Source organism: Macaca mulatta, chromosome 1, assembly GCF_049350105.2.
Source record: "Macaca mulatta isolate MMU2019108-1 chromosome 1, T2T-MMU8v2.0, whole genome shotgun sequence".
NCBI classification, from domain to species: Eukaryota; Metazoa; Chordata; class Mammalia; order Primates; family Cercopithecidae; genus Macaca; species Macaca mulatta.
In genome coordinates this window covers 126,634,758-126,662,040 of record NC_133406.1, presented here as the reverse complement: position 1 = coordinate 126,662,040, position 27,283 = coordinate 126,634,758, and the positions used below count along the sequence as shown (strand labels likewise).

Genomic DNA, 27,283 nt, shown 5'->3' with positions numbered 1-27,283 from the left:
TCCCTGATGGCTGGGGCTCTATCTGATTGTTTATTTATCTTTATATTCCAACTGCCAGCACAATACCTACATATCACAGGCATGCAAGAAATATAGTACTTTTTGAAGGGAAGGAGGAAGGAGTTCAGCCAGCGAGCAAACAAGGTTTTCAGTGCAGTATTGTTGGCTAGATAATGCACAGTATGTGGCTGTGCACCCACCTTTTGAAACATTTTTAACTGCTTAAAATAGTGTCTGTTATTCCATACTTGGCATTTTAGGCCTTCTCTAAAGTCTTGATTCTCAAGTTAGTGCCTTAGCATTACCATTCCTTTATGGAAATTTTGAAGTAGACTGAGAACAATAGGGTTAATGAATGAATCTGAGGAATACAAATGGTGCTCTAGGAGATTAATGTTCAACCATCATATACCTTTTAGTCACTTTTAATCTTTACTTTTGAAATAGTTTTCTCCTCTATTTTACTGTTTCTAATTAAAATTTTTATTCCACAGCCACAATACCAAGACAACCACCTGGTTGGATCCGCGTCTTTGTAAGAAAGCCAAAGCCCCTGAAGACTGTGAAGATGGAGGTAGAGATTCAGAAACTTTTTCTATCATACTTATTCTCTTAATCCTTTCTTGCTCTTCTTGCCCCAGTAATGGGTTTTCCAAAACCCTACACAAACCATAATGTACACAAGCAAAAAAGCAGTGGGTGGATATCATAATCAACTGACTGTGGTAATTACATCATTACATCTAACTTTATGAGAGATTTCATTTCTTTTTCAGGATTACATAACTCTCTATAAAAACAACAACAACAATAAAATACATTTGCCCTTTCGTTGACGTCTGTCCCGAAGACAGACTTTTACAATTCTAAATAAATATTTAAAAATTAGGCACATCCTCAACCATAAGCTAGGTTTATCATGTCTTTTGAAGTTTTTAAAGTATACTTAATTTAGTATACATTACAGTAGATATGCAAGTATCTATAGCTATTCCTTAGCCATTTACAGCAGCAGTAGAAATTCAATGAAAGTCTTTAATATAGGCCCCACACATACACACACTTACTTTTTACTGCTTAAAGGAAAAATTATTTCTCTAAGAATCATCAGATAATAGCACTTATTTGTCTTATATATTATAGATTACATTTAACAGTATAGTTTTGAGCTGGGTGTGGTGGCACATACCTGTAGTCCTAGCTATATGGGGAGCTGAAATGGGAGGATTGCTTGAGCCCAAGAGTTTGAGATCACAGTGAGCTGTGATCATGCCGCTGCACTCCAGCCTGGGCAACAGAGAGACCCTGTCTCTGAAAATTCATAAATAAACAAAGTTTTAAAAAGAGTAGAGTTCTGTAAATAAGTATAGAATTTATTCCTCCAAAATTGTTTGCGATGTCTTTACCTTTGCAAATGAATAAAATTTGCATTTGTTTTGTATTACTAATCAGAAACTACATATTAATTGGTTTTTAAAAATAAGTAGCATAAAATGAGGCTCACAATAGTCCCCCTTGTATTGAAGTCCAATTTATAAAAAGAAATTAAACAAAATTTCCACATATATTGTTCAGCATGATTATAAGGGTTATTAAGAGTTTTCTAGGAAGAAGCAATCGGAAAATGGAATTGTTTAAAATTCTCTCTACAGTGGCATCAAAAAAGTTAGATAGCTTGGAACAAATCTTCTGAACAGTGTGCAAGCTCTCAACACTAAAAACTACAAAACATAATTGAAAGACATTAAGGAAGACAAAATAATTAATAAGAGGCTGGTGACATGGTGGCTCATGCCTGTAATCACAGGCAAGGTGGATGGATCACTTGAGCCCAGGAGTTCAAGACTAGCCTGGGCAACAGGGTGAAACCTGTCTCTACTAAAAATACAAAAACTCACTGGGTGTCGTAGCACGCACCTGTAGTCCCAGCTACTCGGGAGGCTTGAGGTGAGAAGATCGCTTGAGCCCAGGAGGTTGAGGCTGCTGTAAGCCGTGATCACGCCACTGCACTCCAGCCTGGGTGACAGAGTGAGACCCTGTCTCAAAATACTACTACTACTACTACTAATAATAATAATAATTGACAAGATATATTATGTTCATTAGCCAAAGAACCTTAAAAGAAAAAGACAAAGTTGGAAGACATAGGGTACCAGATTTGAAGACTTATTTTAGAGCTACAGTGATAAAGACAGTTTGGTATTAGCATAAGGATAGATAAATAGATCAGTGGAAGAAAATAGAGAGTCTAGAAATCAAAACACATGTATGTAGTCACTTTATTTTCAACCAAGGTGCCAACTGATATGGAAAAATGAACGTCAACTATACCTCACTTCATACAAACAGTTAATTTCAGATGAATCAAAGACCTAAGCATAAAAGCTATAACCACAAAACTTTTGGAAGAAAATATAGGAGAGTGTCTTCATGATGTCAGAATTGGCAAAGATTGCTTAAGCAGGCCACAAAAAATATGAACCATAGAAGAAAAAATTAATATTTTGCATGTAATAGAAACTTTAAATTTCTCTTCATCAAAAGACACCATTGAAAAATGAATAGACAAAGTCACAGACTTTGCAATATATATTTGCCAAAGGAATTAAATTCCGAATTTATAAGAACTGTTTACAATTCAATAATGTTGCCAAATTTTAAAATGGGCAAAATATTTTAATAAACATTTTACCAAAGAAAATATATAAACAGCCCATAAAAACATGAAAAAATATGAAAAATTATTAGTCATTAGGTGTTTTGCAAATTAAAACCACATATATACTGTAATATACTGCTTTACACCCACTACAATGCCTATAACAAAAAAAAAAAAACAGATGGTAACTAATCTAACTAATCTTGGGGAGGATATGGAGAAACAGTAACCCTTGTACATTGCTGTGCCATTGGAAAATGGTATAGCCAGTTTGGAGAACAGTTTGGCAGTTTCTTAAAAGGTTAAATATAAGTTTACCGTATGACCTAGTAATTTTTCTCTTGGGTATCTACCCAAGAGGATGAAAATAAAAGTCCTCATAAAGACTTGCATGCAAATATTCATAGCAGCACTATTCATAATAGCCAAAAAGTGGAAACAACCCAACTGTCCATTAACCAATGAGTAGATAAATAAAATGTGCTCTAATCTACAATGGAATACTATTGAGCAATAAAAAGAAACAAAATATTATACATGCTATATGTGTGAACCTCAAAAACCTGCTAAGTGAAAGAAATTAGACAAAATAGGCTACATATTATATGGTTCTATTTGTATGAAGTGTCCGGAATAGGCAAATCTGTGGAAACAGAAAATAGGTTGGTGGTTGCCTTGGGCTAAGGGTAAAAATAGAGATTTAACTGTTAACAGCATGAGGAATCTTATTGGAGTTATGGAGACGTTTTAAAACTGGATTGTAGTAACGGTTGTACAACTCCATAAATTATTAAAAATTATTGAACTGTATACTTAAAACAGATGAATTGTATATGTAAATTATACCTCAATAAAGTGGTTTTTATAATGGCCAAAGGATTTATGCACTTCACAAAAGAAGATAAAAGAAGAGTCAAGAAGAACATGAAGAGGTGCTTATCATTAGTTACCACTACAATGAGATACCATCAACACCCACTACAAGGGCTAGAGATACCATCTACATCCTTTAGAAGGACTAAAGTACACTGATGCTCAGCAGAAACCTTACATGCCAGAAGGGATTGGAGTCCTATCTTTAACCACCTTAAACAGAGTAAGTGTCAGCCAAGAATTTTGTATCCAGCAATACTGAGTTTCATAAATGAAGGAGAAATAAAGTATTTTTCAGACAAGTAAATGTTGAGGGAATTTTACACTACCAGATCAGCCCTACAAGATATGGTAAAAGGAGTTCTAAATCTTGAAACAAAAAGTTGATATGCACCAGAATAGAACCTCTTGAAAGCATAAAACTCACAGGACTGCCGGACACAGTGGCTCACGCTTGTAATCCCAGCACTTTAAGAGGCTGTGGTGGGTGGATAATGAGGTCAGGAGTTCGAGACCACCCTGACCAACATGGTGAAACCCCGTCTCTACTAAAAATACAAAAGTTAACCTGGCATGGTGGCGGGCACCTGTACTCCCAGCTACTCAGGAGGCTGAGGCAGGAGAATTGCTTGAACCCAGGAGGCGGAGGTTACAGTTAGCCGAGATTGCACCACTGTACTCCAGCCTGGGTGATGGAGTGAGACTCTACCCACCGCCCCCACCCCGCCCCCCCAAAAAATATACAGGACCTATAAAACAATAGCACAGTGAAGAAAACAAAGTACTAGGTAACCGTCAACATGATGACTGTAATACTACCTTGTATCTCAATATTAATGTTGAATGTAAATGGTCTAAATGCTCACTTGAAAGAAAAAGATCGGCAGAATGGATAAAAATTCACAAACCAAATAGCTTCTGTCTTCAAGAGATTCATCTAACACGTAAGGATTCCTGTAGACTCAAGGTAAAATAGTGGAAAAGATATTTCACACAAATGGAAACCCAAAGTGAGCAGGAGTAGCTATTGGTATGTCAGGGAAAACAGATTTTAAAGCAAAAACAGTTAAAAAAAAGACAAGGTCATTATACAATGATAAAATGATCAATTTAACAAGAAGGTATTGAAATACTAAATACATATACACCTAACTCTAGAGCCCCCAGATTCATGAAGCAATTATTATTAGACCTAAGAAAGGAGATACCAACACAATAATAGTAGGGGACTTCAATACTTCACTGACATCACTAGATAGATAATTGGAGCAGTAAATCAGCAAACACTGGACTTAAACTACTCCCTAGAACAAATAAACCTGACAGATATTTATAGAACATTCTACCCAAGAACTGCAGAATATATATTCTTCTCATCAGCACATGGAACATTCTGCAAAATAGACCATATGATAGGCCACAAAACAAGTCTCAATAAATTTTTAAAACTCAAAATCATATAAAGTATCTTCTCAGACCACAGTGGAATAAAACTAGAAATCAACTCCTAAAGGAACCCTAAAAACTATACAAATGCATGGAAATTCAACAGTCTGCTCCTAAGTGATTTCTGGGTTAAGAATGAAATCAAGATGGAAGTGTTAAAATTATTTGAAATGAGTGATATTAGTGACATAAGTTATCAAAACCTCTGAGATACAGCAAAGCAGTGCTGAGAGGAAAGTTTATAGCACAAATTGCTACATCAAAAAGTCTGAAATATCACAAATTGATAACGTAATATCACACCTCAAGGAACTAGAGAAACAAAAACAAATCCAAAGTTAGTGGAATAAAAGAAATAACAAAAGATCAGAGCAGAATTAAATGAAACTGAAACAAACAAAAACAGTGGGCCAGATACAGTGGCTCATGTCTATAATCCTAGCACTTTAGGAGGCCAAGGCAGGTAGATTACTTGGGAGTTTGAGATCAGCCTAAACAACATGGTGAAACCCTATTTCTACAAAAAATACACAAATTAACCAGGTATGTTGGTACCCACCTGTGGTCCCAGCTACTCCAGAGGCTGAGGTAGGAGGATTACTTGAGCCCAGGAGGCACAGGTTGCAGTTAGACGAGACTGTCCCACTGCACTCCAGTCTGGGAAGCAGAATGAGATTGTCTCAAAAAATAAAAGAAAAGTCGAAGTGTGTGTGTGTGTGTGTGTGTGTGTGTGTGTGTGTGTATACACATATATATACATGTACACATACATAGAAGATCAAAGAGACAAAAAGCTGGTTATTTGAAAAAGATATACAAAATTTGTAGACCATTAGCTAGATTAACCAAGAAGAGAAAAAATTCAAATAAGCTCAGTGAAAATGGAGACATTACAACAAACACCACAGAAATACAAAAGATAATTTGAGGCTACTATGAATACCTCTATGCATACAAAGTAGAAAATCTAGAGGACTAGATAAATTCATGGAAACATACAACCCTCCTAGCTTAAATCAGGAATAAATAGAAATCCTGAACCAATAACTAGCAATGAGATTGAATCAGTAATTTTAAAATTGCCAACAACAACAACAACAAAAAGCCCGAGGCCAAATGGATTTACAGCCAAATTCTACCAGACATTCAAAGAATAATTGGTATCAATCCTACTGAAACTATTCCAAAAGATTGAGAAAGAGGGAATCCTGTCTAACTCTTTCTATGAAGCCAGTATCACCATGATACCAAAACCAGGAAAGGACATAACAAAAAAATAAAACTACAGACCAGTATCCCTGATGAACATGGAAAGAAAGACCCCAGAAGCAAGTGCAACAAAAACAAAAATAAATGGGGCCTAATTAAACAAAAAAGCTTCTACGCAGCAAAAGAAATAATCATAAGAGGAAACTGACAACCTTCAGAATGGGAGAAAATATTTGCAAATTATGCATCCAACAAAGGACCAATATCCAGAATCTACAAGGAACTCAAACAAATCAGAAAAATTAATAAATAAAACCCACCAAATAATGCCACCAAAAAGTAAAAAGTAGACAAATTACATGAATTGACATATCTCAAAAGAAGATATACAAATGGCCAACAAACATATAAAAAAAAAAATGCTCAGCATCACTAATCATCAGGGAAATGTAAATTAAAACCACAATGAGATACCACCTTATTCCAGCCAGAGTGGCTATCATTAAAAAGTCAAAACGCAATAGATGTTGGCATGGGTGTGGTGAAAAGAGAATACTTATACACTGCTGGTTGGAATGTAAATTAGTACAGCCTCTATGGAAAACAGTATGGCGCATTCTTAAAGAACTAAAATGCAGCTGGAAACCATCATTCTTAGCAAACTATCACAAGAACAGAAAACCAAACACCGCATGTTCTCACTCATAGGTGGGAACTGAACAATGAGATCACTTGGACTTGGGAAGGGGGACATCACACACCGGGGCCTATCATGGGGAGGGGGGAGGGGGGAGGGATTGCATTGGGAGTTATACCTGATGTAAATGACGAGTTGATGGGTGCTGACGAGTTGATGGGTGCTGACGAGTTGATGGGTGCAGCACAGCAACATGGCACAAGTATACATATGTAACAAACCTGCACGTTATGCACATGTACCCTAGAACTTAAAGTATAATAATAATAAAAAAAAAAATAAGTAAAGAACTAAAATTAGATCTGCCATTTGATCTGGGAATCCCACTCCTGGGTACCTCTCTAAAGAAAAAGAAGTCATTATATCAAAAACTCACCTGCTTATGTATGTCTATCATAGCATAATTCATAATTGCAAACATATGGAACCAACTTAGGAACCAACCTAAGTACCCATCAAATGATGAGTGGATAAATAAAATGTGGTATTGCCAGGTGTGGTGGCTCACACCTGGAATCCCAATACTTTGGGAGGCTGAGGTGGGCAGATCACAAGGCCAAGAGATCAAGACCATCCTGCCCAACATGGTGAAACCCCATCTCTACTAAAAATACAAAAATTTGCTGGGCATGGTGGTGCACACCTGTAATCCCAGCTACTCAGGAGGCTGGGGCAGGAGAATCACTTGAACTTGGGAGGTGGAGGTTGCAGTGAGCTAAGATCATATCACTGCACTCCAGCCTGGTGACAGAGTGAGGCTCCATCTCAAAAAAAAAAAAAAAGGAAAATGTGGTGTGTGTGTATATATATGTATACACACACACACATATATATATACACACATACACACCATGAAATACTACTCAGCCATGAAAAAGAATGAAATAATGTCTTTTGCAGCAACTTGGATGGAGCTGGAGGCCATTATTCTAAGTGACTCAGTAATGGAAAACCAAATACTATATGTTCTCACTTATAAGTGGGAGCTAAGCTATGGGTACACAAGTATGTACCAAGTGTGGGTACACCCACTACTTGGGTGATGGGTGCACTAAAATCTCAGACGTTACCACTATACAGTTCATCCATGTAACTAAAAACCACTTATACCCCAATATAAATATACATATAATATACATATTATATATGTAATATTATTTTTATATATAGTAAAATAAAATATACTGACAATACCGAAGATTAATGAGATTTTAGAGCAACTAGTGTTTTCATGTATTGTGAGTGGGGGCACAAAATTACCTGAACATTTTTAGAACTTTTGACAGTTTCCTATGAAGTAATATCTAAAGAGAAATGAAAACATATGTTCCCCAAAAGACTTAACTAGAATGATTATGACAGCCTTTCTCTTAATAGCTCAAACCTGGAAGCATCCCAAATATCTATCAAGAAGAGAATGGATAAACCATTTGTGGTATATTCATGCAATAAAACACTACTCATGAGTCAAAAGAAAAAAGTGTTGATAACACTCAACAACATGGATGAGTTTCAGAAACATGTTGTAAAAGAAGCCAGACACCAAAGAGTAGGTTCTTAATTATTCATTATTTAAAGCTTGAGAACAGGCAAAATTCATGTGTGGTAATAGAAATCAGAAAATGACTGGGGAGAGTAGAAGTGGGGTAAAGTGAGATAATTCCCTGGAATGCTGTATTCTCCATCTCAATTGAGGTGACAGTTACACAGGCATATCCAATTACCAAAACCCACTTTTTATAATTGAACAAGCACTCGATTTTTTTTCTTTCCCCAAGACGGGGTTGTGCTCTGTCACCCAGGCTGGAGTGCAGTGGCACGATCTTGGCTCACTGCAACCACTGCCTCCCAGTTTCAAGTGATTCTTCTGCCTCAACCTCCCAAGTAGCTGGGACTATTGGCAGGTGCCACCATGCCCAGCTAATTTTTGTATTTCTAGTAGAGACGGGGTTTCACCATATTGGCCAGGCTGATCTTGAACTCCTGACCTCGTGATCCGCCTGCCTCGGCCTCCCACAGTTCTAAGATTATAGGCATTAGCCACTGCACCCAGCCAGATTTTTTTTTTACCATTAAAAGGGCACTTAAGAGTTGTGCATTTTATTGTTTGTAAATTATACCTCAATTATTATTCTTTTTTTGAGACGGAGTCTGTCTCTGTCGCCCAGGCTGGAGTGCAGTGGCGCAATCTTTGCTCACTGCAGCCTCTTCCTCCTGGGTCCATAGTAAGTCCCTTCTTATGGTGAAATCAGCCATTCTAAAGGCAAACTAGAATATATAATACTATAGAAGTTGACTTTTTTGATTGTGAGCATGGTATTTGTCTTCTAGAGCATGTCCCTTTTACTGGCTTCCATTCTTTTTCCTGGTCCCTAATTGTTTCAGTTCAGCCTTTTCTTGTTTTCTTTTGTAGAAAGTATTTATTCTCATAGCTTTATCAGTTTACTATAGCCTGCCCCATTATCAAAATCTCTAGTATCGTCCTTTGTTCTGAATTATATTTCTATTTCCTCTTGCTTTTGAGTCTTTGTTTTGATTTCCCTACTAATACTTCAAATAAGCTTATTTAAAACTAAATTGACATCTTTCTCCTAACACCACCTCGTCCCTCTTTCTGTCATATAGGTACCATTCTCATAATGATCTATGCCAAAATCTTTGCAATTATTTTTACCTGTTCCTCTCTTCTTACTCTACTTCCTGATTTAGTTTTCATGTCCTCTTGCTTTTTCTTTTTTCTCTTTTTGCCAATATATTATTATGCAAAAGTTTCAACATATAGGAAAATGAAAAGAATCTTACAGTGAACATACATATGCCCACCACTAGGATATTACAATTAACATTTTGCTACATTTGCTTATTCACATGATTATTTATTTATTCTTTCTCTATCTGTGCTTTTTCTTTTATATCTTCCTTTCCATTCTCCTAATCACTACACACTTGGATTATTCTTGGTCTTTCTTCCTCCAGTTATTTCTCTCTGTTTAATATATCTTTTATGCCAGTGGTTTCCAAAATGATCATACTCAAACTATCTACTGGTAACCAGTAGAAAATATTAGAACTAATTTTTCATAATGTTGTTACTGAAAGAAAAAGAAACAAACTAAGCTTCACTACTATTTTACATACAGATTGGTAATGGCATTCTTACTGATTCCATATGTCGGATTATCGCAGACTCTAACCAGAGTGCCTTGAGGGAGGAATGGGTGTGACACCTTTGCTCTTTTTTCAAGGACACTGTGAAATTTTACAGTTGATTTGTGCCCAGTTAAGTGGATTTATAGACTTGTTATATAGTTTTTAAACTAACCTCACATAAAATGGAAATGTCACTTTAAAAGATTTCTACAAAAATACTGATTGAAGATAATACAAATATGCAAACCCAGACTAATAGCAAGAAAGTGGAAGAGCTGATACTGTTTGTGTGCCATATATGACCGTATATGAACTTTTTTCAACTTCATCAAGGTAAAATCATAATTGTTTATTTAATCACCTCCTTTAAAAACATCTATTTTTGTATATGTTTTATTATATACATATTAGAAGGGGGCAGATGTCAGATTTTTTACTAAAAAGGCTGCATGATCAAAAAACCTTGGAGATATTATGTAAGACCAAATTAATCTTTCTAAAACTAATTTTCTAACTGTCTCTCCCTTGCTGTCCATTGTCAGCAGAATAAAGTCCAGACTTCTTGGTTAAGTATTAAAGATTTTTTATAATTGAATCATATTCCATATTTATTTTTCAAAGTATTCTCATGTCATAAATCTGACATAATTTTCGTCTTTGCCATATACCCATTTCTTCTGCCAGGAACCAGTCTTGTTTCCAGTGTCTACCTGGCTCATACCTATTATCCTTCTAAGCTCCAGTCTAAGCTATAATTTCTTTGTAGCCCCTTCGGTCATTTTCTTGCAAGTCAGAAGTAGATGTTGTCTCTGTGCTCAGTAGTACCATATGACATGTCTCTCTTGTAGCACTTATATTGCATTGTAACTAGATACCACACTCAGAGTAGTGATTTTTGACACATTCATCTGTATATATCCTTTCATCAGAGACTTGAATGTTTGAAAAGAGGGAATAGAGGAAAGGAGGGAAGAAGGGAAAAGGAAGAGAAAGAAAGGGAAAAAAGGAAAGAAACTACTCTATCCTCCAGATTATTTTGGTCGCCCTTTTGGAAATACTTTTTAATCTCTGTGAGGCTTTGAGGGGCCAATAAATAATAAGCATGTCTTCATTCACCAGTTTGTAGTCAATAGAGAAATAAGACACCAGAGACAGACAGATGAAGTCAGAATGCCAGTGAATGAATGTTAGCCCTGCATGTACATGGCCTTGCTGTTGTTTTATCCCTGCAGGAGGGAGACATAAATACTTAGTCTTTGGCCTGTGCGTTCAACTGCAAGCCTACTCCCAATGGGCAGACATGGCAGAGAACAGACCAGAATACACCTCTGCAGGCAGGCTGTTAACCAAAACTGAGAGAACTCAAGAGTCCCTGAGGCAAGCATATTGAGTACATTGTGTAAAACTCCCCAGCTACTTGGGAGGCTGAGGCAGGAGAATGGCCTGAACCCGGGAGGCGGAGCTTGCAGTGAGCTGAGATCCGGCCACTGCACTCCAGCAAGGGGGAGCAAGGGGGACAGAGTGAGACTCCGTCTCAAAAAAAAAAAAAAAAGAAAAAAAAGACATTCGTTCTTCCTTGGGGAAGAAAGTGAGGGGGCTCCGAGAAACTGGAAACGTTCCTCCCATTCTTTATTCTCTAAGGAATTTGTATAATTGGATGAACATTTCCCCCTAGTGCTCTTTACATTAAGGCTGAACATGTGTCTTCGTTGACCCAGGACTAACCCAGCTTATTCCTGTTGTCCCAGCATAATTATTAATAGTATCACCTTTTATTCTCAAAAGTGGACAGTACATTTTATGATCATCCTAAGTATATTTTTCTTAAAATAGAACAATCAAAATTGCATTCGGTATTCTTGGAATGTTTGAAACTCTTTAATAAGGGCTATTCTCCCATCTACACACTGGGTGCACCTTTTTAACATTGCCTATACTGATCTTGGGGGGAGCCTACACTTTAGAACATCGAGTCTGTTTGTTTTATGCTCAGCCAGACTTTACCACTTTCTCTCTACAGTTTGTCTCCCCACTCAGTAGGGGGAAAATAGCCCCACAGAAGACTATTTTCAGGATGAACTATATCTGATTCACATTAGTATTCTCTGCAGTGCTTTGCACAGAGTAGATGCTGAAAATAGAAGAATAATATTTTAAATGTAGGTTTTATAGTTTAAGATATTGTTTACATTCTGCTGAACATTTAAGATCTTCTGGAAAGACCTTACAGTTTCTAAAACATGTCCTTTTCTTCCCAATCTTCTGATATTCTGAACCCAGCTGTATATTCAAATACAGTGTAAGGACACAGCTTGAACAGTTTGGTTTAATTGATGTACATTTTATCTTCTATTCAAATAAAATAGTGTTTTGGTTAGGTAGTTGTCTTGAAAATACAACATTAGGAATCCATTTTACCCTCAACCCATCCCATTTCTCTTATGATGAAAGAAAGGTTAAATTTTTGCTAAAGGCAGCTTACAAATGTTTTGAATGTTGATATTTCAGAGCTTAGAGAGTGATAAAAAAATTATCAACTGAATAGAGCTCCACCATGAGAAAACAATTGTAATTCTTACATTTAAACAAGAAAAATCCTATTTTGGGAAGAGGAAAGAAAGATGAATTCATGGGATTTAGAACCAACCAGCTGCTTGATATGCCCAAAATAGTTTTGTCTTTTGAAATAGCTTTTTAGGGGAATACTTTGGCTTCACACACGGGAAAAGATGGTTAGGTTAGGTCTTTCTTGTATCAAAAATAAACACATTTTCTCTTGGCCCTAACCCTCCCCATAGTTTTTATACTATCTTTTTCACAAGCAAATTTTTGTTTTAAGTCATGTATTCTTAAGGACTCTACCTCTTATTTTTCTCTCCAGTTACTACAATATTCTGACTTTTGCCTCTTACCTTTTCAGGGTTACCAGTAAGCTACTGATTTTTACAGACTCTTTTTAGCCCTTATCTTTATGCCTAACAGCTTTACAAAGCATTTTTTAATGCTGACCATGCCCTTCCTCTTCTGTCTTCTTTTATACCATTCCCCCTGATGATTCTTACTTTCTCCATCTGCCCCTTAAAATGTCAGTGCGCCTAAGATTCTGTTCTTCACCTTTCTCTGCTCAGTTTATCTAGGTAATCATGTCTGCTGTCATAGCTTTTACTACAGTGTCTCTCAAATCTTTATCTTCTTTTATTTCTCTTTTGAGTGCCAGGTTCATATGGCCAAGAGCTTGTTATTTATCTCTACCAGGATGTTCCACAGATCACTCAAATGTAACACCTCCCCTTCCTGCCTTCAACAGATGATATGACATACCGCCAGCTGCTTGAGCCAAAAACTGGTTGTCATCCTCGCCCTTTCCTCACTCCTCTTTGTTGCAGTTAACTACCAAGTTCTATCAATTCTGACTTTTAAAAACCTGCCATTCGGGCAGATCACAAGGTCAGGAGACCAAGACTGTCCTGGCCGACATGGTAAAATCCTGTCTCTACTAAAATACAAAAAATTAGCCAGGTGTGGTGCCACGAGCCTGTAGTCCTAGGTACCCGGGAGACTGAGGCAGGGGAATCACTTGAACCGGGGAGGCGGAGGTTGCAGTGAGCCTAGATCGCGCCACTGCACTCCAGCCTGGCGGCAGAGCAAGACTCCATCTCAAAAAAAAATAAATAAATAAAAGCCTGCCATTTCTTGAGTGTCCATTGGTGGTAGACACATTACTAGGCACTTTTTACATATCATCTGTCTTGTAAATTCCTCTGAATCCACATTAATTCCTAATTTCTATTCCCACAGCCATTTTCATAATTATTCTTTTTTTTTTTTTTGACAGACTCTCACTCTGTTGCCCAGGCTGGAGTGCAGTGATGAGATCTCAGCTCACTGCAACCTCCACTTCCCAGGTTCGAGTAATTTTCCTGCCTCAGTCTCCTGAGTAGCTGAGATTACAGGAACCCACCACCACGCCCAGCCAATTTTTATGTTTTTAGTAGAGATGGGGGTTTCACCATGTTGCTCAGGCTGGTCTAAAACTCCTGACCTCAAATGATTCACCCACATCGGCCTCCCAAAGTGCTGGGATTTCAGGTGTGAGTCACTGCGCCGTCCTATTTTCATAATTATTCAATAAATGTTTGATAATGTATCACTTTCATGCTACAAGAGCCAGAAACCTGGGAATCATCTTTGCCTCTTTCCTCCCTTCCCTTCCTCAATCCTCATGATAGTCATTAAGTTCTATTACTTTACCTTCTTTGTCTTATTATCCATTCTGCTATCCCTGCCTTAGTTCCAGTCTTCACAAGTTCTTAGGCAGTCTATTAGTGTTTATCTTGTCTGCCTTTATTCTCATTGCACACCATCTATTTCGTCCTTTGTTACCACTGCCCATAATCTTTTTCAAATATAAATTAAATTATGTCACAGTTCACCTTAATCAATTCTCCACCATCATCAAAATAAAGATCAAACTTCTCAAAACAGCACTCTAAGAATGTTGTAATTTGGTGCTTGTTCATAAAATTCATTTCTCTTTGCATACAACTTTCATTCTAGTTTACCAAATTATTTGTAATTTTGGAAAATACCAAGCATTCTTAATACCTCAGTGCCCTTTGATCTATCTGGAATCATCTCCCTCTCCCTAATCCCAACTTTTTAATTAATTAATTTATTTTTTTGACTCATTCTATCACCAGGCTGGAGTGCAGTGGCACGATCTTGGCTCACTGCAACCTCCGCCTCCTGGGTTCAAGTGATTCTCCGGCCTCAGCCTCCTGAGTAGCTGGGACTACAGGTGTGTACCACCACACCCAGCTAATTTTTGTATTTTTAGTAGAGATGGGGTTTCACCATGTTGGCCTGGATGGTCTTGATCTCTTGACCTCGTGATCCACCTGCCTCAGCCTCCCAAAGTGCTGGGATTACAGGTGTGAGCCAACTTATGTTTAAAGACTGCTTAAACGTCACCTTTTAGAAGGCTTTCCTGATAGCAATCTTACCAGGCAATTGGTGTCATTCCTCTGTACTCCCCAAAAAAGATGATGTTTATCTTCATCTTATCATTTATCTCTTCTGTCTTCCTGTCTAGACTGTAAACTCCTTGAAGTCAAGAACTGGGTTATATTTATAATTTTTATTTCTGCATAAGGATGATGGGGAGAGAAGGATGAGAAGGGAGAAAGGAAAAAAGAAATAAAATGAATAAATGAATTGATCCACTAAATAGTGTATAAAATTGCTAGGTATTTTAGTCTTGATTTTTATTACCTTCATTTTAAATGAGCAAATAATAACCACTTCTTTATCTGTATTAATTTTCCCTGCATGCAAAAAAAAAACAAAAAACAAAAAAAAAACTTGCTAATGGTGTCAGTGGTAAAGGTTTAAAATTAATAAAATAACCCAGAAGATAAATGGCTGCATTTGTTTACCCTCCTAAAGAAAGGACTGTTAATCTTAGTTGCTAATTACCTTGAGTCTTAACTAAAATGCTAAATTAACTTTCAAGTTAACATTAAAATATATTTATGTTGATCATTTATCCTTATTAACTATTAATACATCCCTTTTAGTGAATTTTTCAGGTATCAAATGGACTATTTCAGCTATTTCTATAGACCTTAATTTCTCCAAACTTCTCTAAAGACAAAACGTAGGTCTAATTGTGGTACATCTGTGGAATTAATTGTTACTCAGCTCTATTCAGTTCCCATGCTATTTCAAGAAAATTTCTTTTAAAGAAAAAAAAAATATTTTTCATGGAAGATCCATAACCGTTATAGTGCAGTTTTACAGATATATTCCAAAAAAAATACTCTTATCCATGAAACAGTTGTTTCACGATAAAATATTATATCTATTTGATAGATTTGCTTCATAGCTGAGGAGGATTAAAGTGAGCTAAAGTACATCTCAGTTCTTTTTAATGTTTTGTTCTCTTCTCACATATTTCAACTATTTTAATATTTCATTTGTTCTCATCTTTCCCACCTCAGATATTTCAACCAGGTCCTTCAAAGGAAAAACACAAAAACTCATCAAACTTTGAAACCACCAATCAATATGTATGCAGAAAAGAATGGTGGAGAAATGGGGTAGGGGTAATTCGGAGGTTTTCACCAGGAGGCTAGTCATCTGTTCTTTTCTTATATTCTGAATGCAGAACAATAATTTTTCTTAGAGTAAAACAGTATCACTTGTCAAGTTTATTATAATGGAATTTTTACTTACAAAGTTGGTATGTCATAACTGAGGCTAAATGTTATAAAACTAATAAGTCTTGTGATACTTTCTAAACCTGTTTGCTGTCCAGCGTACTTTTTGTGTGTGCGTCTTCCAGCATAGCAGAAGCACTCGTAAGAGAAATTGAAAATGAAAGCATGGGACATCATAGTGTACAACTGTGTACTTAAAAAAAAATTCTTTTTTGCTCAACTGCTATATAAAATGAATAGGACTAGAACCACCTGCTAGGAACATTCCTCCCAACTTAATCCATGTTTTCCTAATAAGATGGTTCTTCAGAAACCTTAACTTTACAAGGAATGCAGACAAAGTGGGAGGGAAAAGATTCACATTCACATTGAAAAGCTCAGGTCAGTTCACGTTGAAAAGGCTAGAGATTTTTTTTAACTTCCAGAAATTCAGCTACCTTCAGTATTTCTGGTTATATTTTATTGCTCAATTACCGAGATTTAGTAGTATATAAAAATGCTATGTAAGATGTTTGTTATTCACAAATACAGATTACACAAAGCACTGTGGTAGTTAGATTAGTGTTCCTTCAGATACTCAGATCCTGTTCACCAACAGAAAGGAGGTACTTTTGTAGGTTTTAAGCAAATCTAGATTGCTCACTTGAAATGGCAAAAGTCTAGGACTAGGGTTGCCTTTGAGGAGAAGTGGGTCCAAACATAGCATCAAAAATGACTATGTATAATAGTAAAAAACTGAACAGGCACCTGCTTCTTGTGTTGGACTACAGGGTATGTATGTCTCATGTCAGCATAATCAAGGTTTTTAAATGAAAGAAATATACAGTAATTTGTATTAGCATTTTTATGGCTTGTGGTTCATATAAACACCTTTTTGTTTAATGCCATCTTCTGTTCTGGGCTTCTAATGCTTGCTGAAATTCTCACTGGCTGGGGAAAAAGCCACTCAGACTTAAATTGTGTTTGTTCCTTGGAAGTGAGCCCTCGGCTTTCTGACTCCCAAATATTAGTATAATTAAATAATAAATTCACTCACTGGTGAATTATTTTCTGTCAATTTTGAATCTGGCATTTCACTCAATTTTCTTTATTTACAGAGCTTCCTTATGGCTGGGAGAAAATAGAGGACCCTCAGTATGGGACATACTATGTTGAGTAAGTTTGTTACCTCAGTTAATATTCTCCCAGATGTTTTCCTTTCAGCATATAGCTTTAGAGAATACTGGATATAGCACTTTATGCTTCTGTGATCCAGCTGTTGAGTTTTTCAACTAGGGGTATGAAAAGGTAGAGGCAGTGAGCATTTACTACATTGATCCTGGGCTTCCTGGAAGTTGGCTTTGAATTTCTAAATATAGAAAATAAGGGGGAAGTTGCCTAGAGGATTAATAGCTGGAGATACTGTTGTTACTAATACAGCCTCTAAAGAGAAAGTCAGTTGATAGAAAACTGAAATGAGGGCAACAGACTAGATTAATTATCAAGGTAATTTCCAACACTACCCCTGTATGCTTCTGAAAGCAGTGGAAGAACTTTAGGGCATTATAACATAATTACCTAAAGTTTTGAAGCATACACCTAAAGGTGTACTCTCTTTTTAAGGAGTTATTCCAGGAAAACTTAGTATTCTTTTTAGGGGTGAAAGTTGCTTCTTAGGCTGGTGTTACAGTTAATTTTAAACATAAATATATATTGGAGAGGAGTGCCAGACCCCTGCCTATGTTAGCCAGAGAAATTAAGCTAATGTCAATGTCTAATTTTGCCTTCTCTTTTCTTTATCTAATTGCTACATTGTTATGACCATTGGGATTGCTTTCTTTCCAGATGCTAAACATTGAATTTGACCTCAAGCGTCTAGCAGCAGGCAAATAATTGTATCAGAAACATTACTATTTACCTGGAGACTAGGAGTTAAACCTGCCGCCTAGGTAGCAAAGACAAAATGTTATTATTACCTGAAAAAGTAACAAACACAAGCATCTTTAATTTTATGATTGTTGCTTAATGTTTCAACACTTACAGGCATAAACCAATGACATTTCCTGGTAATTATCCCTAAAGTAAGCATCTCTGACTCCTGTTGCAACTTTAGTCTTTATTCTGTTGTGCAGGTTGTTACTTGAGTCACTGTGGTTAGAGGGATTTTTGGAATGACTTCTTATAATTAAAGGTGTCTCCTAAGGAAATGACTCAATTAGCTTGACACTTAAGTATATAACTTCAGAATTTCAATATCTTGGTTCCTTTGAAAGCTATGCTAATTTTGTTTCCATTTCCATTGTGTTACTTAATATCTTACTGATACTGTGATATAAAAAGTATACAGCAGCTCTTTTATTATTTTTTTCCTAAGTCATATTTTGTTAAAGGAAGAAACGACCATTTTTCACATTAAAGGAATATTTGGGGGCCAACTGAAAAGGTTTTGCAGGATTTTTTTCTTCCCCTCAAAGTTTAGTCTCTTTAAATTGGGCTCTAATCAGCTATTATTTGCCATTGACACTGCTGAACATTTCTGAGATAATGATTCTCATTCTCTTTATTACCCATTCCAAGTGAATTTGAATACATGGTCAAAAGGTGAAAGTCATTTGCCTGTTATAAAACCTTGAGCTGAATGATCTGGTGCCCATTATGCAAAGATATAATATTAAAGCAACTTTAGGGCAAATCCTGAAGCGACCTGCTCCTAGTTGTCAGGGAGGTACATGAAATAGCCTGAATTAGAAGCAACAGCAGCAGCGACATGATTTTGTATGATTGTTCCCAGAATGAGCTCATTTTACAGGAGGGTTTTGTATTAGATTAAGAAGGAGCAGACTGTACTCAAGATGCACATTAGTATGGAGTCAGCTGAGCTGTGGAGTGTGGCTTGATTCCCAGATTAGTTAGGTTTTGAATCTCGACCATGGTAATCTGCAGTGAGTTTACTGATGGAGATAAAAAGCTGTTACTTGAATGGCTACTCTTTGGCTCTCTTAGTTTGTCAAACCAGATGGCACGATGATTGCTCTTGGCAGGAGCCTTATAGTAGTAACACCAACTGCAATGGTAGTTTTTCTTTGTATTTATTTTAGAGGATGGGATTCTGAAATGGATGAATTTATTTTTTAAAATAAAATTGTTCCAAAAATATAATATGCTTGTAATATGCATAAATATAAATATGCATATATATTTAGAAATGCGGTCTTGATTGTATTGCATTACATGTCTTTTTTAAATTAACATATAATAATTATACACATTTTGGGGGTGCATAGTGATGTTTCAGTACACATAATATATAGTGATTAGATCAGGGTAATGAACATTAAATGTCTTGATGCATCTAGGTGACAAAGTCAAAATATATACTTGCTTTCACAACTAAAACTTTTTTTTTTTTTTGAGACAGCGCTTTATGCTTGTCGCCCAGGCTAGAGCGCAGCAGCACGATCTTGGCTCACTGCAACCACCACCTCCCAGGTTGAAGTGATTCTCGTACCTCAGCCCCTGAGTAGCTGAGATTATAGGCATGTGCCACCACACCCAGCTAATTTTGTATTTTTAGTAGAGATGGGTTTTCCCCATGTTGGCCAGGCTGGTCTTAAGCTCCTGACCTCAAGTGATCCATCCGCGTCAGCCTCCCAAAGTGCTGGCCTTGGCCTCCCAAAGTGCTGGGATCACAGGTGTGAGCCGCCATGCCCAGCCATCTAAAATTCTTTATGAAAGAATATTTCGTTGAGATAAATTTTTAAATCCAGATATTAGACATAAAATTTTAATACAGATAATGTGCCACATTATGTACTAATATTTGATCATTCTTGTTTGCTATCTTTTTTTCTTTCTGATAATCTATAATATTTTCCTCTCTTATTTCCCATAGCTGGTTATATGGAAAACAAAATTTGTTGTATCTTAATAATAGTGTAGGTATAAGTAACTAAATGAAAAGGACAGTATTCTCACTTCTTTATTTTTTGATTTTTTTTTTTTGAGTGGCATTTTAGTCTAGATAGTCTAAGATAATGAAGATAATAACTTCCTTCAGTAAATCTTATATTCTGTTGTCAAATTTTTAGGAAAAGGATTACTCATTTGCATACTTCTACTCTCCTCTCCCACACATTACAAAGGGTATAAATACAAATTACTACTTTTTATGTTCTAATGCCTGGGTGGCAAAGTGAGTCATTCTAGCCAATGATATTAAAGTGAAAGTGAGCCAAGCTTCTTTCTGAACAGGTTTATTCTTTTCTGAGTGTCAATTTTTAGTTGTTTTTCAAAAGAATATGTAAAATATCAGTTCTTAAATAAATTTTTTAAAGTAGTTCCTAAGATTTTTATTTTCACAGAGTTAAACAGTTAACTCAATGGACAGGTTGTCCCCCTCATATTATGAAGCAAAAGCATACTTGAGTGTTAGTGAAATCAGAACCCAAAGAATGTCCAGTGGCACTTACCATATTTAGATCTCTTAAACTATTTAATAAGTAACCACATGTGTTGTGGAACTAATATGCACTAGTAGCCTAAGTGACATGGAGAAAGCTAACTTTCCTTTTTTTGAAGGTGGTTTTTAAAATTTTAATTTTAGTCCCTGCTGCCCGTTTCTCTACCACCACTCTTAATGTTTGGAAATGGCAAAGCTCCAGTGTGGACAACATAGTAAGACCCCATCTCTAAAAGAAAAAAATTTTTTTTTAATTTACTGGGCCTTGTGGCACACACCTGTGGTCACAGCTACTCAGGAGACTGAGGTGGGAATATCGCTTGAGCCTAAGAGGTTGAGGCTGCAGTGAGCTGTGATCAGACCACTGCATTCCAGCCTGGGTGACAGAATGAGAGCCAGTCTCGAAAAAAAGTAAAATAAATAAATAAAAAGGCAAAATAAATGTTCAACTTGTGTGACTATTTATATGTACATTTTGTAATATTCAGCCTACCTAAAGACAATTATGTTCTGAAATTCTCATGATTTGGTATTTAATTGTTGGTGTTCACTCGTGTTACCACTTTTTATTTATTTATTTATTTATCTGTGACAGAGTTTCACTCTTGTCGCCTGAGCTAGAGTGCAATGGCACGATCTCGGCTCACTGCAACCTCTGCCTCTCGGGTTCAAGTGAGCCTCCTACCTCAGCCTCCCAAGTAGCTGGGATTACAGTCATGCGCTACCACGCCCAGCTTATTTTTGTATTTTAGTAGAGGCGGGGTTTCACCGTGTTGGTCAGGATGGTCTCTATCTCTTGACTTGGTGATCTGCCTGCCTTGGCCTCCTAAAATGCTGAGATTATAGGCGTGAGCCACTGCACCCGACCTCACTTCTTATTAAAGTGGAAAACTGTAGCATATGCTGAAATATATTTGTACTATGGAAGTGTTAGAATATGATTTCCATTGCTTCTGAATTAGACCTATTCGAGGTCCTTAACATCTTTTTTACAGCAGTTGCTTTCTTAACCAACTTCCACTTACCTGGCTTGCCAGAAGAACAGTGATCTTTTTCTTCTGTAAAACATACTATCGCCCATAGCGTGTTGAATAGTTTTGGCTAATCTCCTAGCGGCTAGTCTCCTCAGGTTTCCTGCTTTCTCTCACAGAGTTGTATGCATTCCAAGAGTCAGTAGTGAATGTTCCCAAATCATAAATGTCAGTTGAACCTATGTTATAATTATTCATTTAATTATGATATAATTATGAAGAAATTTAAGTGTGAAAGAGTTACTCTGTACTATAATTGATAAGAGCAAGTCATTTTCTTAGTTACTACTGAACAGATATAGGTGAGTCAGTGGAAAAGTAATAGTAATATAATTTAAAAAGGATTCTGTACACAGATTTCTTTGAAAGTGTCTTTACAGCTTGCTTTATTTTGGAGAAACTTAAATTAAAACCCTTCTATCATTAACTGCCTTTTAAAAAAAAAATTAAATTACCAAGAACAAGTACTTGTGATTGCATCAGATAAGAAGGCCATAGTTTTGAAAACCGTTATTGGCTATATTGGGTAGGTTTATGAAGAAGCTATAGTAAATATAATATCAAAAGCTTCACAGCTTGGCATCTTCTACAGGACTTTATTTAGCTGACAGAAAGCCCCACTGCTATCATCTGTCAGTCTCTCTATGTTCCATAGCCTAAAGATACATATTTGTCCCCTAATCTATGAGGATGGAATGGTATGATAGACTATTTAAGAATATGTTACGTTTTATTTTAAACTGAAATGTATATTTTTCTGCATTCTATAGTCACCTTAACCAGAAAACCCAGTTTGAAAATCCAGTGGAGGAAGCGAAAAGGAAAAAGCAGTTAGGACAGGCTGAAATTGGGTCTTCAAAACCAGGTAGGCATTCTTCTCAATCTTTTCTTGAAAGAATAACTTGTGAAATTTGTATGCTGAGTTAATAAAAGTGAGTTTGAACTTTTTATTTCTATGGCTTTGACACTAGACAAGAATGTCTAATATTTGTTATTGTAAAGATATGAATAATCTTAATAAAACATCTGAACATTATGAGAATAGTGAGATTTTTCTCAGGAGTATATAAAAAGCATGAAGTTGTTGGGAGAAGGGATTTGGGTACCTTTTTTGTGAATTTGAGATTTTGTTTTGAAGATTGGAATGTTTCCTTATATGTTTAAGGCGAGACCAATATTAGGTCTCTAGTTCATCATTAGCTTTTCCCAAGTTAATTGCTTAAGTATGGTATCTGTAACCATTGAGGATTCTTCATTAACCAATATTAATAAATAATAAATATATCAAATGATTTACCTACATCATCGAGTCTCAAGTGGGATGGTAGGTATTAGTAACATCAGACTCACTTAGGGAGCATTTTTTAAAAATACAGATCCGGAAATTTCAATGAGCCTAGTCATGTGTATTTTGAAAACACTGCTCAGGAAGTTCTTACATTCTACTTATCCCTCCCCATCCCTTTTCCAGTCCTCATTTGTCATTAATAACCAGGGTATATATGGTCATATTGTAGTAATCCACTAGATTCTCCACTTCAGTTGCCCATGAGAGAAATAGTTCTTTCTTATAGTTACTCTTCAAAAACATCATCCTTCTCCTAAAGTTTTGCATTTCGTTTAGCAAACATTTTGAGTTTAACAAATACTTTTGAGCACTGACTGTATCCCCAGTGCTTTGCTAGGCACTAGGTATTCAAAAATGACTAAGAGTAAGACAGGGCTTGCCCTCAAGAGTTCACAGTCTAATATAGGAAACTGATGGTTATAATATATAGAGATAGGTGCCATCCTAGAATAGTAATTATAAGGGTAAGCTGAGGAGCAGGTTTGAATCCCAGCTGTGTAAACTTGGGTACATTTCCTGAATCTCTAAATGCCCCTATTTCCTCATATATAAAATAGGAATAATAATGGTACCCACCTCTTAAGGTGGTTATGAGTATGTAAAATAACAGATGTAAAGTGCCTGCAATGGTATTAAGCGTGCGTTGGCTAATAAATTATAATAGTTTCATTGTTATTAATAGAGATGTACAAGGTACAGTGGTGGCATAACGAAGGGAGTACCCAACTCTGCTTTGGTGGAGATTGTCAAGGGGGCAGGAGAAATTTCAAAGCAGAAGAGATATGAACTAGGTCTTAAAAAGTCAGGAAAAGTTAAAGCAGGCAGACAAAAATTTTAAAGGAGTAAGAAAGCATACCAAGTAGAAGGAACAGAATGTTTAAAATCATAGAAGTGTGAAATGGTGTGCTGAAAGGCCAGAAGGCAAGTAGGCGTGGTTACAGCATAGGGTATTTGTAGGGTAGTAACAAGCGATGAGTTTATAGGGATAGGCAGCCATGAGAAGAGGTTGAGTATGTCACATGTTGCTGGAATGTCAAGGAAGTTGAAGATTGAAAAATATATGTTGGATTTGACAGTAGGGAGGTCATTAGTCACTCTAGCAAGAGCAAGTAGAGAGTGAAATAAAATTGCAGTAGAATGAAGAAGGTATGGGAGGTGAAGACGTGGAGACAATGAGTATAACCAACTATTTTCATAGCTTTGACCATGAAAGATTATAGACAGAAGACATGAACTGAAGAGCAACTTGAATCCCTAATTTATACATAAGGAAATGGAGACTTTAATAAAGATTAAGCCTCTTGCTTAGAATAACAGTGAGTGTCAAGCCAGAATTTGAACTTAGTTTTACTGACTTTAAATTCAAAGTTCTTTGTATTATAATATATAGTCCCTGAATTCATGGCACATTTCAAGGGAGATCTTTCCTCCCTTTATAAACTCTAATTTCCCTGAAGTCAGGTACCATATGTTTTATTGATTTAGATACCCAGGCTCTCTCCTATAAGGTAGGGATTAAAAGAAGAGTAAACACTCAACACCTGGCCAGGTATAGTATTTCACACCTGTAATCCCAGCACTTTGGGAAGCCAAGGCAAATGGATTGCTTGAGCCCAAGAGTTTGAGACCAGCCTGGGCAACATGGCAAAACTCCATCTCTACAAAAAATACAAAAATCTGGCCTGGTGTGGTGGCACACACCTGTAGTACCAGCTACTCAGGAGGCTAAGGTGGGAGGATCACCTTAGCCCAGGAGGTCAAGTCTGCAGTGAGCAGTGATCACACCACTACACTCCAGCCTGGGTGACAGAATGAGACCCTGTCTCAAAAAAAAAAAGAAAAGGAAAACAAACAAACAGAAATATTCAACACCTGTCTTTCAGGAGCTCCCAACTTAGTCAGGGAAATACACATATAATTTTAGTATAGTATGATAAGGAAGATATAAACAATAGTGGTAGACAAAAGGGAGAAATTAAATCTGAATGTAGAAGGACAAGAAAGACTTCCTTGATGTTACTGAAGTTATGCTAGTCCTTAAGGAATAACAGCTGCCATTTGTTGAGATACTGAATCACATATAGATTTGGATACTTTGTATAATCATATCATTTAAGTCTCAAAATAGCTCTGCAAGTTATTGATATTATTATCCCCATTTAGAGGCTTTGATGGCATTAAGTTAAAATTGTCTGATTCATCTATCCCAAGGTTATCCTTTCCACAGAGTCAGAAGCACTCAAGTTTGTGAGCCATGGAACCTCCTTCCTTGGACAGTATATAAGAGTTTGTGCTCATCTACATTGATTGTGCAGTTACCATTTGTCAAGCACCGCTTCCTCTGCTTTCTGTGTGTCACATAGTTTAATCTCTGTGACAATCCCATGAATTTTAGGTACGACTAGCCCCATTTTAGAGACAAGACAGCTGAGGATTACAAGTTTTAAACAACATACCCAGGATCACTCAACTAAATTACAAATCTTGGATTTAAAGTTGAGACGGTTGATCTCAAAGACAGTTTCTTTGTGCCTTTATGATTTTCACTTTTCTAAGCTTAATTTTGATAAGACTTACTTCTGACCAACTTTCAGTTGGCTTTGGCTGTTTTATTAATACTTTCTAAAATTAGGTGTTATTTTTCCTTCCTCTTTATTGTTTGTACAACCTGGATGTCATTTATTGTATGCTAGTTTTCAAGTTTTGCCCTCAGAAGCCAATCTTATTCTAGTATTCCTGGGGATTAGGGCATGGGATAGCTAACCAGAAACATCTCAGTATTTGACATAAAAATGAAAACGGTACATTTCATATTATCATCAAGTACCTGTCCAAGTACTCAGTCATTAGAGAAATATTCTTATCTACAGTCTGGTAGGCAACACTAGTGGACGGTGTTAGTCAACTTCTGTAATTGAATGGGTATTGCATATGTCAATTAAATAATTTTTTAAAGTAATATTTTGTTCAGAGACTGAACAAAATTCAAAGTTGCTACTTTGAATGTGAGAAGCTCAATAATACAGAGGTGTCACCATAAGTAGGCTGACTGGCCATCCTCTGAGAGGCCTCACAAAATGGCATTTACTATGATCAATGCACTGCTGTCTGGAGTCTACTTCTCTACTTTGAGAAGCCCAAAAGAGCTGGATTTTTCGTTTGTTTGTATCATGTGCTTTTTGCAAATAAAAACAAATCTGGGAATAACATATTAAATAAGGTAGCTCCTACTTTCCACCCCGAACCTGCCACTGTCACTATTGCCAGGGCAGGCCTACCTCTTGAGAAAGCTGTTTACATACTGCATAATCTGCAAACCATACAGAACAGCACCAAGAATCGCTCTTTTTTCTGATAAGTTTTAATATATCAGAACACTCTGCTAAGAGAGGCAGCAGCAAATACACATAAGTAACTCTGGGCGTGATACTAGTGCTAAGTGTGAAACAAGCTACCATTATTAATTCAAGTTAACAGGGAAATGCACAACAAAACTACAGTGAGAAACCACTCCATGTCCGCTAGAATGGGTACAACCAAAAGGACAGACAGGACAACTGTTGGCAAGTATGTGGAGAAATTGAGGCCCTCCTATGTTGCTTGTGGAAATGTAAAATGGCAAGGCTGCTTTGGAAAAGTTTGGAAGTTTATCAAAATGATAAACATAATTACGATATATTCATAGTAACTGCTGGAATTCCACTCACAGTATATACCCAAGATGAATGAAAATATGTCCACACAAAAACTTGTGAGTATTCATATCAACATTATTCATAATAGCCAAAAAGTGGAAATAACCCGATGTCCATCAACTAATGAATGGATAAACAAAATGTGATATTTATCCATACAGTGGTATATTATTTGGCAATAATATAATAAATTTATCTTTAGTAAATACATATTTAATTTAATATTTATTATATATTAATAATAAAGAGCAATAAAGTACTGACATATGCTACAATACAGATGAACCTCAAAAACACTGTCAATTGAAAGAAACCATTCAAAACACCACATATCATCTGATTCTGTTTATATGAAATGCCTGTATTGGGCACGTCTATACATGGATAGTAGATTCGTGGCTTCCTAAGGCTGGAATATGGACGTGGGTTGGGGAGAAATTGGATAATGACTGCTAATGGGCATGGGGATTTCCTTTGAGGAGGGAAGAAAATGTTCTACAATTAGATTATGCTGATAGT

The 27,283-nt window shown here is 36.4% G+C and overlaps 1 protein-coding gene across 3 annotated transcripts in view; it reads left to right on the top strand.

Moving 5' to 3' along the window:
- Nucleotides 1-27,283, top strand: part of MAGI3 (membrane associated guanylate kinase, WW and PDZ domain containing 3) — a 292,279-nt gene that overhangs the window by 208,454 nt on the left and 56,542 nt on the right. For all 3 annotated transcript variants that reach the window (XM_015148560.3, XM_077950860.1, XM_015148570.3), the window contains 3 exons: nucleotides 495-574; nucleotides 17,350-17,407; nucleotides 22,492-22,586. In XM_015148560.3, the coding sequence (XP_015004046.2) occupies nucleotides 495-574; nucleotides 17,350-17,407; nucleotides 22,492-22,586 (233 nt within the window). The remainder of the gene's footprint in view (nucleotides 1-494; nucleotides 575-17,349; nucleotides 17,408-22,491; nucleotides 22,587-27,283) is intronic.